Source organism: Anguilla anguilla, chromosome 14 (assembly GCF_013347855.1).
Source record: "Anguilla anguilla isolate fAngAng1 chromosome 14, fAngAng1.pri, whole genome shotgun sequence".
Lineage (NCBI taxonomy): Eukaryota > Metazoa > Chordata > Actinopteri > Anguilliformes > Anguillidae > Anguilla > Anguilla anguilla.
This window is the reverse complement of record NC_049214.1, coordinates 28,686,542-28,703,068: the sequence shown is the minus strand read 5'-3', so window position 1 is coordinate 28,703,068 and position 16,527 is coordinate 28,686,542. Positions and strand designations below refer to the sequence as shown.

At 48.4% G+C, this 16,527-nt stretch overlaps 1 protein-coding gene across 1 annotated transcript; it reads right to left on the bottom strand.

The window, feature by feature from the left end:
- Window positions 1-3,457: 3,457 nt before the first annotated feature.
- Window positions 3,458-16,437, bottom strand: LOC118212707 (protein phosphatase PTC7 homolog). The gene is made up of 6 exons (XM_035390895.1): window positions 15,907-16,437; window positions 9,363-9,542; window positions 7,038-7,236; window positions 5,717-5,840; window positions 5,240-5,369; window positions 3,458-4,774 (listed from the first exon to the last, which is right to left on the bottom strand). The coding sequence occupies exons 1-6, from the start codon at window positions 16,106-16,108 to the stop codon at window positions 4,716-4,718; spliced, it is 894 nt and encodes a 297-aa protein (XP_035246786.1). The 5' UTR covers window positions 16,109-16,437; the 3' UTR covers window positions 3,458-4,715.
- Window positions 16,438-16,527: the final 90 nt, after the last annotated feature.

Genomic DNA, 16,527 nt, shown 5'->3' with positions numbered 1-16,527 from the left:
AGCAACCTGTCTGGGGTAACGGCTCAGCTGTAGGCTGAACACCAAACGCCATTAGAGAAGCAAATCAAAGAGTAACACAACTCATACCGAGGCTCATTGTGTGTGTGAGGAATCCAGCTTCCTGCTGGAGGCTATGTTTGTAGTGACATCACTGCAGGACTTATTTTGGATAATTTATTTAAAGGTATATATTTTTTTCTGGTGTTTATAATATTATTCTAGTTTTAGTGTATGTTTTTAATAGGTCCAGACAGCTTATGTGTAATGAAGAATCTTTTTGACACAGAAGTTTCTGGATGACCAGCTAGCTTTACAATGGCTGGTACTGGGGGATTTGGAGGTTTGTGGTCAACCTGATGGAGAGGGATTCAGTCTAAACCCCAAAGTGGCTTGGCATTGGCAGAGTTAGGGTAAAGAGTATCACATATCGCCACAGAGTTCAGAGGGGGTGGGGGGGTGGGGGGGTGGGGGGGCTGTTGTGCATGTGCAGGTTTGTGCAGGTATGTGCAGAGTAAGAGGAACTGCAACAGCCTGTGAATGTTCAGCAGAGCCAAGTGCAACACAGAGGGGTCACCCAGGGGCTAGGTCCGATTTTGTTATCCCTTCACTCTCAAGTTCTATTTTAACAGGTACAGAGTCCAGCAAGTGTAAGAGATATTGGGCCTGATTCTTTTAGCATGTGCAAAACCTTTTACCACATGCAAAACTAATAACACAACCAATGATTGGTGCTAAACAAATACTATGACAAATCATTGGTCATGTTATTGGTTTTGCATCTGGCAAAATATTCTGCAAATGCTAAAGGTCTCTGTAAATCAGGCCCATTATTGCGCTCTGATTAATTTTATGCTTGGTCTGGCAATTTACAAAGCCTGAAAGCCTAAGCAGGAATGACAGGGAAAACATGCAGTTTTAATTCAGACAATGGTTAAGCCCAGGCTATAGATGGGGCTATTGGTGAGGTTTTGGACCAATAGAAGCTTTCTGAACTTCCCCATTTTAGACTTTAGCCCAAGGGGTCAACACAAATTATTTATTCTACAAAAACATTGCACATGATTACCACTGTTTTTATTAACATTATCATTATTACTCCAATTATCATAATCAGCACAACTATAACTTGATGTTTTTTATTATTACCATTAAATGAACTGATATCAAATATCATGTATGTATTAAGATTAAGAAAAACTGTCCCATTTTGACCAGCAGGTCACCATAGGAAATTGAAAAAAAGAGTAGGAATAAACTTCATGTGCATACAGTAAGAATTATTTGAAATAACAAGAAAAAAACTCCCAGGTCAGACATTGTAGTATAAATACTATATTCTTTATTTAAATATTTTACAACTTTGAAAACATATTTACAGAAACTATTCCTGCATTGTTGTATTGTACACACACACACATACACATACACACACACACACGTACACAGAAGAACAAGAGCAGCTCTCACACGGACAAACGGTCTGCTTTTTAGACCGCGTGACAGGCCGCGTCTGAACGACAGAAGCCCCTCAAAAATAAAACCAGTCGGGAGGGGGAGACGGACGGAGAGAGGGAGAGATTGCACCCAGAACGTGGTGACCGTGGAGAAGGAGGGAGGCGGGGCAGGGGCGGCGCTTCTGCAGGAGGCAGCCCAGCTCATAGGCTGACCCGGGGAGATTAGCACACCTGCGTTTGCCTGTCCCCGCCTCACCCGCGCCTCTCTCCTGACCCTGCCGGGCGAGAGACGGACTCGAGGATTGCCTGGAGGCCACACAGCCACCGCGCCTGTGGTCACACGTTAAGCGTTTTACATTCAGTAATGGACTTACGGGATCACAGTCTTATTAAATACAATGACAAGCCTCTGAGGATAAGACTGAGTAATTTTACAGACATCATTTTAAACCTTCACAATATGGGAGGGGGGGGGGGGCGCAAATAAGGGAGACAGCTGATCTCAGAACAGGTGTAGTAACACATACCACCCGAAAGTCATCTGAGCACAACTGATCTGAGAACAGGTATAGTTCCTGACCTAGGATCGGGGGTGCGGGGTGCAGGGGATACCACACTAAAGCTAGTTTTCATGTTAAATCCTAGGTCTTTAAACATCACCTTCGTCATTAGTGTCTTTAGGTGGTAGTAAAATTTCCTGAATAAATAGAATAAGGAAACAACAAAAATTCAGTCATTAAAAATAAAGACCACACACACACACACACATGTTGACAAAGAGACCCAAAAAAGAAAAACGTACAGAGGAAAGAGGCGTGTCTTTGGAGCCCAGGTGTCCCAGCGTGGGCGTCGGCAGCGCCAGGCTCGTGCCATCTGGGCCACGCCCTGCAGTTATTAAGTGATGCAGGAGACGGGCAGGTGCGCACGCATTCTTAATAAATGGTCCTTGCATAGCTCTCGGTCCTGATTGACTGATCATCTTGCTGTTTTTTGGACGTGGCAGATTTCCGTTACTTGCTGCTCAAAGCTGCGACTCGTTAGGGGAGGAACTGGAGCACTCAAGCCCAACCGAGCGCCCCACAGGCCAGAGCGAGCCAGGCCAACGGGAGGGGAGGGGCGGGCCTGCTAAAAGACACCGCCATACAGTAAGCCATGTGACCCGGCAGCTCTGGACCAATAGCGTTCAGCCCTGCAGCAGAGGGCCAGTTGCGCTTGAGCACCCCAGATGTTTAAAGCCTCCGTTTACCTGAGCGGACCTGAGACGCACCTGGGTCTCCGTCTCGAGTGAGAACACGCCAGCCGTCTGCCCGCGGAACCTTCCGGAACTCAGCAGAACGTCCCAGAGCAACTTTGATCATTTGATTAGGTCATGAAGGGGGAGCAGTGCAGGGATGGGGTCAGACGCTAACAGACACAATCCTGTCAGTTCAGGAAGTCAATAAGCATTAAAAAAAATAAAAACCCAAAAGAGGGGGGGGGGGGGGACCCTGTGGCTTTCACAGGAAAACCTGAATAAATTAAACCTTGACATCGTGTGGTCTCCTTCAGCTCCTGAGAGCTGAGAGCTGCATGTGTGTTATGGAAACACAGAGCACTTCTGCAGCCGAGCAAAAAAACTAAATCCTGAAACAAAGCAGGCAGTCAGACACAAACAGTGAAAATGTCCTTTCAGTGACCTTTCAGTGAACACATGACACTGCCCAACCGAATGGCGAGTCAGGTTAAGACATCAGAGCAGAAATCTCAAACTAAAGACCTGCTCATTTCCGCCAATTCAGCACTTAAGTACTCTAAGCCACTGGTTAGCTCAAAAGTCCACACACATGGCTACCTAGCCCTATATCAGCTGCTGTTGGAAAATAAACGAAATAAACCTGCAGACCCTCCAGGACTGGAGTTAAACCTGCAGACACTGCGGCCCTCCAGGACTGGAGTTAAACCTGCAGACTCTGCGGCCCTCCAGGACTGGAGTTAAACCTGCAGACACTGCAGCCCTCCAGGACTGGAGTTAAACCTGCAGACTCTGCGGCCCTCCAGGACTGGAGTTAAACCTGCAGACACTGCGGCCCTCCAGGACTGGAGTTACACCTGCAGTGGAGACTGAATTTTCATTATCTGCTCTAGGCCTTGGTGCAGTGGCAGCACTAACGTGCCCCATGGTTTGGGCCGGATTGCATTTGGACCACAGTGGTCATGATTTAAAAGTTAAAAATTAAACTAACCATGTGACACAGACCGTCTCAGGGATCCGTTTTTGTCAACCACAAAAAAATTAATGAAATGGTCTTTTCATTTCGTCCCCCATCCATAAAAACGGAATCACACTGGCCTGTCCCACACTAAGCTCAGAGACTCACCACCATTTCAAAAATCACAGGGCCACACAGGGAAATAAGCTCACGACCTTTGACCTACTCCCTGATACACACACACATACACTTGCAAGACTCATTCAGTATTCCCCTTCCTGTGCGTTTGTAGGGTTTGCTTGTTGGGGGTTTCTGAATTTTAGGGGCAGAGTGACTGCACCCCCTGCTCCAATCCCCTCACACTGCAATGGCTGTATCACACCCCTCCCCCAGATAAAAACAAAAAAACAGGCGCAAACACACACACACACACACACACACACACACAGTACAGCCCTCTAACTGTACCTTGCAGAGCTATCCCATAATCCCTCTTTCACAGTTACTAGCCTGTGGACACCACCCCTCAAAAAAAACAAAAAAATTAAATAATAAAAAAATAATTAAAAACCCCACACACATTCACCTCTCAGACATGGACATCAACACCATTGGACAGCTATACTGTATCAAATACCAGTTCCCCTACCCCCCACCCCCCCATCCTATTCACTCCTGAAACACTGCCTAGGGTTATGGGAGCCCACCCCAGAGCCCCCCCCCCCCACACACACACACACACACACACAGAATGGGGCCCCTTTACATAAGTCATGGCATTTTATAATTAGCAGTGATTACAGGAGCAGGTCAGGCCACCCTTACCAGAGGGTGCCGATCTCTCACGACTGCATGTGACCACCAGGGCGGCGCCACACACCAAACACACACCGCCGTCCACCTTTCCATTCAGACTGGGCGTAAATGACGGTTGCCCTACGGGGCGGGGGGGTGAGCTGCAGAGGGCTGGGCGGGGTCTCGACAGCAGAAAGAAACGGTTTCCGTAAGAGTGGAGTACAGGCGGAAGACAGTAGGCCACGCCCCCCAGGGAGGCCACGCCCCCCAGGGAGACTCAGTCTGTGTACTCTGCTACTATCGACAACAGGACGGTGATGTCATCAGGCTTCCCCCCTGCGAAACACAGACACACACAGACACGATTAGAAAGCACCACGTCAGCTTGGTAAAGACCCAACCCAAATAGTCACTGGCATTCCGATGGACCTCTCCATGTTGCTCCCAACAGAAACAAAAAACGAACTCGCAAACCACCCTCCCAAACACAGGTACCATGCTCAGACTTGCATGCCAAATTTAACACCTAGTAACAACAGCAGGGTAGAGAGAACTCCAAAGTCTGCCAATCTGTTTTGACCTTAAAATGCACAATCAGTTCAGACCCAAACAGGGTGAGGCGAGATAACAGAGTAATTAACTGGTCTGACTGATCAATTAAGCACTGAGTGACAACAAACACCAGCAAACTGTACAGCTGTCCAGGACCATTGAGACCCCACAGCTATACTGATATACATGCATGTTTCTAGATGAGCTGTCCCTTTAAGGGTTTTACGATCAGAACAACCCCAAACTTACCGCGTACGTTGAGGCCGTTGTCGCAGGCGAACTGGGCGAAAGGCGACATGTAGTTTGGGTCATAGGCCAGCTCGTGGGCCTGCTCCGCGATGCTGCGGGCCGTCTGCTGGATGCTCTCGTAGTTGGAATTCTGGGAAAAAATGTGATGTGAGGTGAGGTGATGTGAGTTCACAGCTGCAGCTTGTGTAGCATGCCTGAATTAGCCCTGGACTACAACTCCCTTCAGCATCAGACTTGCCAAAACATGATTGTTGACAGAGGTTTGCAGTTTTGATCAAGAAGCAAGTTTTAAGTGGATCTGGGCTTCTTTCCCCCCCCCCCTTTGTCAGTGACTCTGCCAAATTATTCTATCCAAAGACCTGGCCTTCAAACAGTGTATCGCACAGTGCATTGGGATGAGATGAGGAACTCTGTGGTACCTCATGTACTGTACACATATCACACAGTGTATCTTGGGGATGATGAACTTTATGGTACCTTGAGCTTTTTAAGTTCCTGCAGGATCATGTAATCGGGCATGTTGTCGAACAGCCCGTCTGTGGCGGTTAAGATGATGTCACCCAGCTCGACATCGAAGGAGGAGCGGTCGGCGGCTTCAGGACTTGGGGGCGGGCAGAAAGAACGTCACGCAGTCAGCACTGAGCTTGCAAGAGTTTTCGGTTATTCAAATGAAGCGCAGGGAACTAGAATGACACGTGACTCGACGCACACTGGTGGCTGGTGTAGGCGTGGTCAGGTGTCAAACACAAATCAGTCGCAGCACACAGTTTAAAACAGACACACGCATTCCGGCCCCATTACACAGAGCTGTGAATGACCCTGAGAGGGCCAGTGGGCTTATTACAGAAGGGAGGGAAGTGGTGAGGGTCAAAGGTCGCAGGACTGGAGCTTGGGGGGGTGGGGGAATGTTTGCGGATGTAGGGTGGTTGGGTTTTGTTTCTGAAGTGCTGCTGCCAACCTTTACCCTAAATTCCTCCCAGGAGGGCACTCTTTTAACCCGCCCCCTCTGTGTGCTCAGTGTATGTATACATGTACACGCACACACACACGCACGCGCACACAGACGCGCACACACACACGCACACAGATGCGCACACACACATGCACACAGACACGCACACACACACGCACGCGCACACAGACGCGCACACACACGCGCACACACACACGCACACACACACGCACACACACACACACACACACGCACACGCACACGCACACACACACACACACACACACACACACACACACACACACGCACACACACACACGCACACACACACACACACACACACACACACAGACACGCACACAGACACGCACACAGACACGCACACAGACACGCACACAGACGCGCACACACACACGCACACACACACGCACACAGACACATGGACAGTAATGACACAAATTATGGAAACACTGCATATTTAAAGTAATTTTGCAACAATCTCTCTTTTTATGTAATATCAGCATAAAACAAAAATGAAGAAATCATTAGAATTCCTGTTAAACAAGTAATAATAATTACACTTTCGTATATGTATTAGTTCATACCTACATTATTGAGCAGCCTAATGTACTACTGCTGGGAATTTTATAATCGGCTTGAAAATGTATTTAATTCTACATAAAACGACAACACTCATGCAAAGAAAACAGTGCAGCTATGAGGGAGGGGGACTGAGCAGTTTTGAGGGTTGGCTGGAAACTGAATGGTTGTGAGGAGGAGACCAGAGGGTGAAAGGTAGTTGGGGGGCGGGGCCAGAGGCTGAGCACATGAGTAGGTGGGGCTTACCTGTCCCTAAGCACCGCCCCCTCTGCCTCAGGGGGCGGGATTGAGAGCTGGAAGGGCGTGTTGAAGTAGTGCTGCTGCTCATCTGACCGGTGCACCACCTCCCCTCCCCGAACCACCAGGAACCCGGAGTCCCCCAGGTTAGCCGTGTGCAGCCGGTGGCTGCGCCTGTCCAGCACCACGATACAGGCGGTGCTGCTACCTGAGAGGGAGGGAGAGGGAGAGAGAGAGAGAGAGAGGGAGGGGAGAGAGAGAGAGAGAGAGGGAGGGAGGAGAGGGAGGGAGGGGAGGGAGGGAGGGAGGGAGGGAGAAGGAGCATTGTTCAGTACCTGGGTGACACCACCAAGCTCTCATGAATTTTTAAAAATATAAAAAACACAACCCACACCGCCCTAGAAACTGCCCCCTGCTCTTCCTCACTATTCTGCTTTGTTTGGGAGACACAGTGCTCAAGCACTGAAAGCACTTACCCAGACTTCACCCCCCCCTCTGCCCACCAGCGCACACACACACACACCGCACCGCTGAAAGCATGGAGGAATGGGAGGGTGGGGGGTGTGACGTGGGCGGGGCTGTGCCCTTACAAACCTGCCATCCCAATTGGTCAAGAGATTGGTGTTGTTTACCACTGTACTGCGTGTGTGTGCGTATGTGCATGTGAGCGAGTTAAATAAGCGAGTTCTGTACTGTTTACCCTGATTCAAAAACAAACCGTTCACCCCCCCCCCCCCCCCCTTTAAATGTCAGCTATGCCAACCCCCTCCCGACAGGGTGGGAGGGGAATGCAGACAGATGCCCTGACCGCAGCTATTTTCCAAACAGTGGTTTTTACCATTTTATAATAAGACATCACTGTTATTATATGTTATTGTTAGTATCATTCATCTTGTTTCCTGCATACAGGCCACTCCTATACATTTGTTATTCATTGTTTTGTTTGTGGTTGTTTTTCAGCAGCATGCTGTCATTTCCCCTTGGAGACTCATAGAGTATCTGCCCATCTCCATCCATTAATCCCCCCAAAATGGAGACAAAACTGTTTACTGAAGGGGCAGGGCTAGAGTGGATCCTCGTGTGAGAAATCCAAAAGAGCACCACTCCAGGCAATGTGTGACATCCAGCTGGAATCTATACCCCAGAGGTCAAATTTAGAAGCTGGACACCCCTGTGTGTCCATATCACGCCAGTCTAAAATAGTGCCCCCTCCCCCCAGCCCCTCCCCCAATCATATTCTCAGCTGTTGTTGGGTTGCCAGATTTCACACACAATGTTTGGGGCTTACAGGAGAGGCATGGAGGAATTTGGGTAGGGGAAGATAAAGAACGGGTTCTTCCACCCCGGGCACCTGAAGAGGTGACGGGGGTCCTTTCCCCCGACAGAAACGCGCTCGTTTGCTACCGTTGTCGAGCAGGAGAGCTGTTGCCTGGACAGCTGAACCGTGAGGCGCTCCTGACTCATGAGCTGTGCGGTGCACTGCAACAGCAGTCCTACAGCCTCCCTGGATTACATCATCTTTCCCTGCATCTTAATGACTGATGGTCTCTGTGGGCCTGTCTTGTTCAAATTGATGTGGCCAGTGATGAAATCCCCAGTGTGCTCCCAGCCGTATTGACAGGGAAAGGAGGAGAGAGAGAAGAGGGGGAGAAGAAAGGACAGAGGAGAGAAAACACCAGCTCATTGGCCGCAAAATGAAAACCTCCTAAATTTCCAGACACTTCGATCAATGGTGTGCACTGCACCCCCCCCCCCCCCCCAAATTCAACGAGAGTCTGTAGGCGGCACTGTCTCCCACTGACCTGCTGTGATGGAGGGAGGAGCTGCAGCCTATGACTCATACTGCAGATGCCAGGCTTATCCTCTTTCTTCCCCTCTCGCTCCTTCTCTCCCTCTCTCCTCCTCTCGCTCTCCTTTGAGAGTAGCCCATGTGACTGGAGTGAACCCAAACTGCGTAGTGTATGACAGCCTGTGCAGTGCCATGTAGCATAGCCTGTATAGTGCTATGTAATGTAGCATAACCTGTGCAGTGCTGCGTAGTGTAGCATAGTTTGCATAGTGCTATGTAGTGTAGCATAGCCTATATAGTGCTGTGTAGTGTAGCACAGCCAGTGTAGTGCTATCTAGTGTAGCATAGCCTATATAGTGATGTGTAGTGTAGCACAGCCAGTGCAGTGCTATGTAGCGTAGCATAGCCAGTGCAGTGCTATATAGTATAGCATAGCCAGTGCAGTGCTATATAGTATAGCATAGCCAGTGCAGTGCTATGTAGTATAGCATAGCCAGTGCAGTGCTATGTAGCGTAGCGTAGCCCGTGTAGCCGTGCACACTCACCCAGCAGGGGCGCCTTGTTCTGCAGCAGCTCGTAGTAGCTGGTGGTGAGGATGCCCACAGGGTTGCAGGGCGTGAAGCGGCCCTCCCTCACCAGCCGCTCGCACGTCCTCATCAGCGTTAGCGAGAACTGGGAGGGGTCAACCCCGTAGTCCCGCCACCCGCCCACGCCATCCGCCACACCTGCAGGGAGAGAGAGAGAGAGAGAGAGAGCACAGTGTCAGAATCAATTAACACTAAAACACACACACACGTCATCACCAGGGTAATAATCCACTGTTCTCTCTGGACCTGTGCCAGTGGGCACCGAGTTTGCTCACTGACAGGGATCAGTTACATCAGACAGACCCATAAACTCGCAGTGCAACATGAGCCAGTGCAACAGGACACTTCCCATTAACCAGCACTTCCACATATTTATGGACAATTACGTGATATTAGTTGCCTAAATCTGGTTATTATACGATTGTGTAAAAAAGGGGGGGGGGGGGGGCTGTCTGCCAGCTGAGATACTTTTAACCCCCCAGCAGGCTCACCTAAACAGCCGAAAGGCGATGCTAAACTGTCCTACGCTATGGTGAGCGACACTATACCGAATCATGCTAGCCTACAGTGCGCAACGCAAAGCGAAGCTACAATGCTACGCCGTGCTGCGCTACACCAAACCACATTTCACCATGCCATTCTAGGCTACAGTGCTCTACGCCAGCGCCAAATCTTGCAGTGTTGTACCCCATGAGACCTCCAACTTGTCGACAAGTATCCCTCCAACCTCAAAAGTACAGAACTATATATATATATATGTATATATATATATATATATTTTTTTTTTTTAATAAACCCTTCACATGTTCAGATCGAAAGAAAGTTGGGCATCACAACGGTCGGATCCTCGTGTGAATTAAAGGCTACAGCGCAGCCTCGGCTAACACATTCAGTCTTTCGCTGAGAGAGGGGGGCGCCTGGAATGAGGCACATAAAAAATTAAGACCCGGTTTAATGGGTGAGAGCTCCGGTCTTGTATCGTCTTCCACACACTCTCCGCGCCTGTATTTCGAGTCCATGTTTCACGTTTCAGGTTTCATGATCACGACCGAATGCAGAGAAGCCACAGGCATGCGGTCGCGAAGGGCATGAGCTTTCAAAGCACGTGCGGACAGAGCCGGGCGCTCCGAGTGCAGTGACGTTTAGAAATCTGCCAGTGGTTCCTGATAAAATTCAACCCAGCATTTCCATTGCTGATGCTAGCATCTTCGTCAGCAATAGCCATGTTAGCACGTGGCTTTGGCGACGAAGTTGTGGTTGCAGGAAGATGGACAATGTAGCTCAGTTTAAATTTCCAGAGTGAATAAAAACTATTTCTTTTGAGTGGACCTGTAGGCAACTGACATTTCTTTTGTGGACCAACCTTTTTTTTTTTTTTTAAAACAACATGTCCATTTTCAACAAAATTATAGCTTTGCTGCTTGTAAGCAAGCTTAGCAGCATGTAGGCATGGGTTACACAATGCTTGAGAATTTTCACGCAGTGTCATGACAGCTGTCAATGAGCTTGCAGAGACATAGTCTCCCCCCCCCCCCCCATTGTCACCTAGTAGAGGGTGCATTATACTCATTTTTTGCAATGCTTCTCTGTAGGCAAACAATGCAGAAAATAAGACTGTTCTGAGTACGGACACCCCTCCGTGTACCCCTAGGGGTCAGCATACCCCACTTAGAGAAACGTGCCTCTGTGCCATGCCAAGCTATGTCAACTGGCACCACTCTATGATACGCAACACCTTGCTCTATAAAGAGCCCAGGCCCTCAGCCTGCCGCTGACAGAGGGGAAAGAGCAGTAGCTAGAGGCCAACCAATCAGGGTCAAACAAACCAGAGCCCAGCCAATCACAACCGAGCTAACCAGGGGGTGTAAAGACAGTGGGTGTCGAGAGCAGCTTTGGCCAGACGTGATCTGACACACCGGCATTGTGTGATCCCCGCTATTCCATACTTTACACAAAGCATCAGCGCCATGGTGATACTGGACAGCAAGGTGCTGTGATTACATAACCTTTGTTTTTTAAAATTATATAAATCTACGTGAAATATGACCTGGCGCTCAGCATGCCACACGTGGGAGGAGCTACACTGACCCATCTCCTCATTCGAGGAGGCTAAGAAAGGTGGATGGAATTTTGTCTTCTAGGAACAGTTTTCCTGGAAAAGCAATTCATCTCGGCACACAACAGTGAAATTCCACAGGCCGGCCATAAAAGGGACACACTGTCTGTCACACGTACATACACACAGACGCATACGCACACATTAAACTCGCACTGAGGGAGTGTCAACGCACATGTAACTTCTGGACATTTTCAGGAAGCCAGGGTAACAGCATAACACCCTTTCACACAGCCCGTGTTTCCTGTGTGCGCGTGTTTGGTTCATGTGTGCTGGTACACGTGCCCCTGTCGTTATCACCCAGAAGCAATATGAATACAAAGAGCCAGAAGCTGTAGGTTACATAACTCCCATACTGTACTAAACATGCGCCACACGCACCCCTACCCAGCTGGTCTTTATACAGCGGGTACTCGCAGGGGGGCCAGGGGGGAGGATAAAAATTCCCCACGGTGCACAGGGATAGAGTGGGGGCAGGGGGGTGCAGGTGCGGGTCCCCCACCTGCTGTGAGCCTGGATGGGCTGAAGGGGCTCAACCGGTGCTGCTTCCCCTCCTGCCTGGGCAACACAGGGGTATGACACATGACCCTGTGGGACTGAAGGGGGAGGGGGGGGGCTTTGGGTGTGGGACAGAACCGGGTGGGTCCAGAGGAGCCAGCTTTGATCCCCCACAGTGGCCAGGTCACAGTGAGACAGAGTGGGCGGGCTCTGTAGACTGAGCGCGTTGTGTTAAACACCACAGGATATTTATTTTACAATATTTTAAAGATATTGGGGAACGATCTTGCTCAATTGGTAGCAATCATAGAAAGGTGCTGTGAGAGAAATCCACCACCGTGCACTGTTTATACCCTCACAATTCTGTGCCGAGAGATTCCTTCTTGTTTCCAAAACAAAGCGGTTTACAACATGAACCAATCAGAGACAGGCCAGATCAGGTCTGACCTTGACCAAGACTGTCCTCATGCACCCACATAACAGCACATACAGCTCCATGCGTTGAGAAAGAACAAAAGAGCTTCACCGATAGATCCAGTCCATAACAACCTGCTCCTGCATCACCTGCATCACCTGCATCATCATTTAATGCCAAAAAGAAGAAAAACTTGGATGGAGCTCTCTCCAAAACTAAAATAAACACTGCAGTATTGGCTACCCCAATAAATGCTCTGTCACACAACTGTTGGACTTAGCAGCCTATTATACAGTTAGAACGATGTGATATCAAGTTATTTTGAAAAAGACAGTAAGTAGTCATGGTAGCTAGTAATCTACAACAAAAAAAAAAACAGTCTGTGCAGTGTCAGAAAGGCTTTGGTGTATCGCCAGATTCAGTACTCTGTGGGACGTTTTACAATAGGACCATTCCAATAGGACCTTCTGACAGCACTAAGATATCCAGCAGAGTACCGATCTGGGGGCAGGTATATTGGGTAACTGTTACTCTGGGATAGAGGGCAGCCTCGTTCAACAATTTACATGAACAAAAAATATATATATTTCGCTAACGTAAGATATTGCGAAACGTCAGGTGGACGGCTAACTTTAGTCTAGCTAGTGAACTTAGCAAAACCATTTCTTCATTAGCTAGCTACCAAATTCGGTGTCTAGCCTATATGGAAAATATTTTAGTGCATTATCGGTAAGCTCTGCAACATCGAAAAAGGTTCTGTAGCTCCAGTTGGACTCCTGCCGCTGACATTTTCATTGTAGCTACGCCAGTCTGTAATCCTCCTTGCTGAGGAGTCATAGATAGAAATGCTGATGCGCATTCACAACGAGGTGTGTGGACAAGCAGGTGGTGGGTGGGTGTGTCTCTTTCTCTATGGGCAGGGCCAACGGTTGTTATGATTTTCAAAATGTTTTCACAACATTGCGACCGTTGAGAAAGTTGCCTACTGCTTTAACTAGTGCTCAACTGGACAGAGGAACAGCCAACCATAATACCCATCCCCACCTGCGCTCTGAACTGCCTATAAGAGAGAGAGAGACTGAGGGCGAGCCTGAACAGAGAGAGAGAGAGCCTTTCAGCTCCAAGCAGCCCTTTCACTCTGCAGCTTTCAGTGTTGGGTCAGAGATCAAATAAGCTAAAAGAACATCAATGACAGCAGCTCACAGAAACACACTCGCACGCATGCACAGCACACGCACACGGGTACACGCACATGCACACGGACACGCAAACCCCGCAGCCATTCCTGCACACACACAGCCTGGCCATCCACTCTAGCTCCGCCTCCGTTAACTGAATGAGCCAGTGTCCCAGACAAAGGCGCCATTACCGAACATTACCGCAGGCCTAGAGTGCACACAGGAGACAGTCCGTTATCAGATGTTCAGTCCAGCAGAAGCTCATTAAATTTTTTGCATTAAGGGTGATAATTTCATTCATGAACAAAATCACAAAAGACAGTCCCTATGCGTGAAAATCGCTATGCAAATGACCAACAGTAAATGAAGTGACAAATGGGCACTCTTTCCCGTTTGTCTTTCCACTGGTTTTTTGGGCCACAGAAATGACCCGTTCAGGAAACTCCCACAGATTCCACATGACAGCCGTGTCTGAGGGTCGAAGACCAAGACGAACAGCATCAGGAAATGCAGGCACCAAACACCATGTACGCATCACAGGGGGCGGGGCTTATTTTAACGCAAGTCGAGGACCTCTCAGAGCAGAGGATTAATGCACAGGAAAAGAAGACTATCTGACGATTAAAGCAGGAAAGCATTGCACACGTAGATAGGGGGAAAACCCAATGAAGATGCCCCAGCAACTTCCTTGTGCAGGAATAAGAACATAATGTGTGGACAGGAGGCAGCGCATTTGAAATTTGAGAGAGGGGGGTGAGAGAGGGAGAGGGGGGAGAAGTCCCTCCTTAGGGAAGGTGCTGTACAAATCTGGTAGCACAACACCCCACCACCAGTCACAACCTGAAAGACAGGTGTGAACCCTGGAAACTGGAATAGATTTCATGGTTATTTCAAGTTACTTCCACCTCCAAGTTCTTTAGTATTTTGTGTTGCCCTTTCTTGTCATTACCATTTTCTGCCACTGCCGTGACAGTAATAAGGTTTGGTAATATGCGTTGAAATAGAGATATTCGGAGCTTGCTGTTGTCAGTATTAGTTAGCGTAAAAATTTTATTTAAAAAGACGAGCCAAGTTGGGCAGAATGGGCTATTCTAGTCATAACTTTGTTCTTAATCCTGAGTAGGACCATATTGAGCACTGAGTGAATGAGTGAGGAGGACCTGCTTCACTGCACAGTATAACCCCAATCATGAGAAGGTGTCAAGCAACAAACCCAGCAGGAATGCTCCCTTGGAGACTACAGGAATTGGGTGTGAACAAAAAAAAAGTTACATCCTGCATTGATTTTCTCTCATCTGCACATGTGGCAATGTTTTGATGTTTAAGGACAAAGTATTCCCTGTGTCGTTTGAGCAATGTTGTCAACATGGCTGCCACCACGGGTGACCACTGTGACCTTTAAACGTTTGTACCGCCTCCATCGCATGTAAGTGTCGTTAAAGATCAAGATCACTCAAGGTGAGCAGAAAAATTAGGCCCCTGCTAAGAGGGCCGTGTGTTTTCCGGCGGCAATTATATAAGTTAAACGCAAGATCATATTCAAAATACGAGACTTCCTGTTTTGCCAACAGGTTTAAACCTATTGTAAGGCGACACTAAATACAAGGATATAGCCATAACTTCACTAATAAGCCGATAAATCAACGCCTCGTGGGAGTACATTAAAACGGCGCTTTAAATCCCACACTTGTTTTCCTTCCATAAAGAATGTTTACATTTATGCGCGCGCACGCTGTCCCGCGAGGGGGCATTTCCTCGATATAGTGATGCCTATTCTCTTTCTGGGTAAAAGGTCACCACCAACTGCAAGTCAATTACAAGTGATTTCCTCTTGTTTAAACTCAAATTTATTTGATAGTCTCTTTAAAACAGCTAGAGAACGGAAGTACGCGGCCAGTTCGTTATCTTGCTAGTGTGGTGAAAGCGGGTTATCTGAAAATGAAGGTTAAAGGAGACAGGAGTGGTACTGGTACGAACTGCTGCTAGCTAGCTATCTTGCTAAGCCGTGTGTAAATAGCACCACGTGCAGACATAGGTCATTCGTGTCGTAACCACAAAGAGAAATCTTTAAAAGTACAAGTGAATATAGGTGTCCGTCTATTAAATATTAAATTACCTACTTACGTATATGTAGCTGGCTAGTTAGCATATTAGTGTTTGCGTAACACATTAAATAAGATGCTGCGTGCGGCGGTTCTGACATCGCATTATCTAACGTCAGATTGCTCGCAAAATGGACAAATAGCTATGCATCATAATGTGTTTTTAAAAGTTTCGCTCGCCAGCTAGACTTACCCAAAACATCGGCGGTTCTGTGCTTGGCTATAAAGCAGGCGTCATCGCCGTAACACATCCCTTTCTTCAGAATCCCCTTACGAAAGTCTTTGCCGAAACCGCAGCTTGCTGTCACCAGGCTGTAGTCCCGACTATCTGTTTGGGCTAGTCCGCCCAGGACTGCCCTGGCAACGAGTCTACCATAGGAGAGTACGGAGATCATCCCCCAAAACAGCACCCACTCCTCCTGCGTACTCTCCGCGTCCGGTCTCCACTAACTACGATCTCTCACCCAAACAACATTCGGCTATCCGACAAGACGACGCAAGGCTACAGAACAGTGAACCACCTAGGCTAGCAAGCAAAATAGCGCCAAGCTTGTGACAGTCTCACAGAGTGGATGCTTCTGTTTTTTTCTAAATTCCAGGAAGCGTCCAAATGCAAAGGCTCTTTAGGTTTTAGCAGATTTCTCAGTGGGGGCTCCTCCCGGCTGCTCCATAGCACCAGTCATTTTGCTCCCTCACTCGAGATTATACCAAACCCCCTCAGCTCAGAGTTCCGGCAGTTACCCAGCGAGATATGAGGTCTTGTGTCTTGTGACTCCAGGCCTGACGTCACGGTAAGCCATTATATACGCAATTA

Coding starts and splice junctions, on each gene's coding strand:
- LOC118212707 (XM_035390895.1), bottom strand. CDS start 16,108: ATGATCTCCGTACTCTCCTATGGTAGACTCGTTGCCAGGGCAGTCCTG. Junction 9,543..15,906: donor CAGAACCGCCGATGTTTTGG/GTAAGTCTAGCT, acceptor CTCTCCCTGCAG/GTGTGGCGGATGGCGTGGGC. Junction 7,237..9,362: donor GAACAAGGCGCCCCTGCTGG/GTGAGTGTGCAC, acceptor CCTCCCTCTCAG/GTAGCAGCACCGCCTGTATC.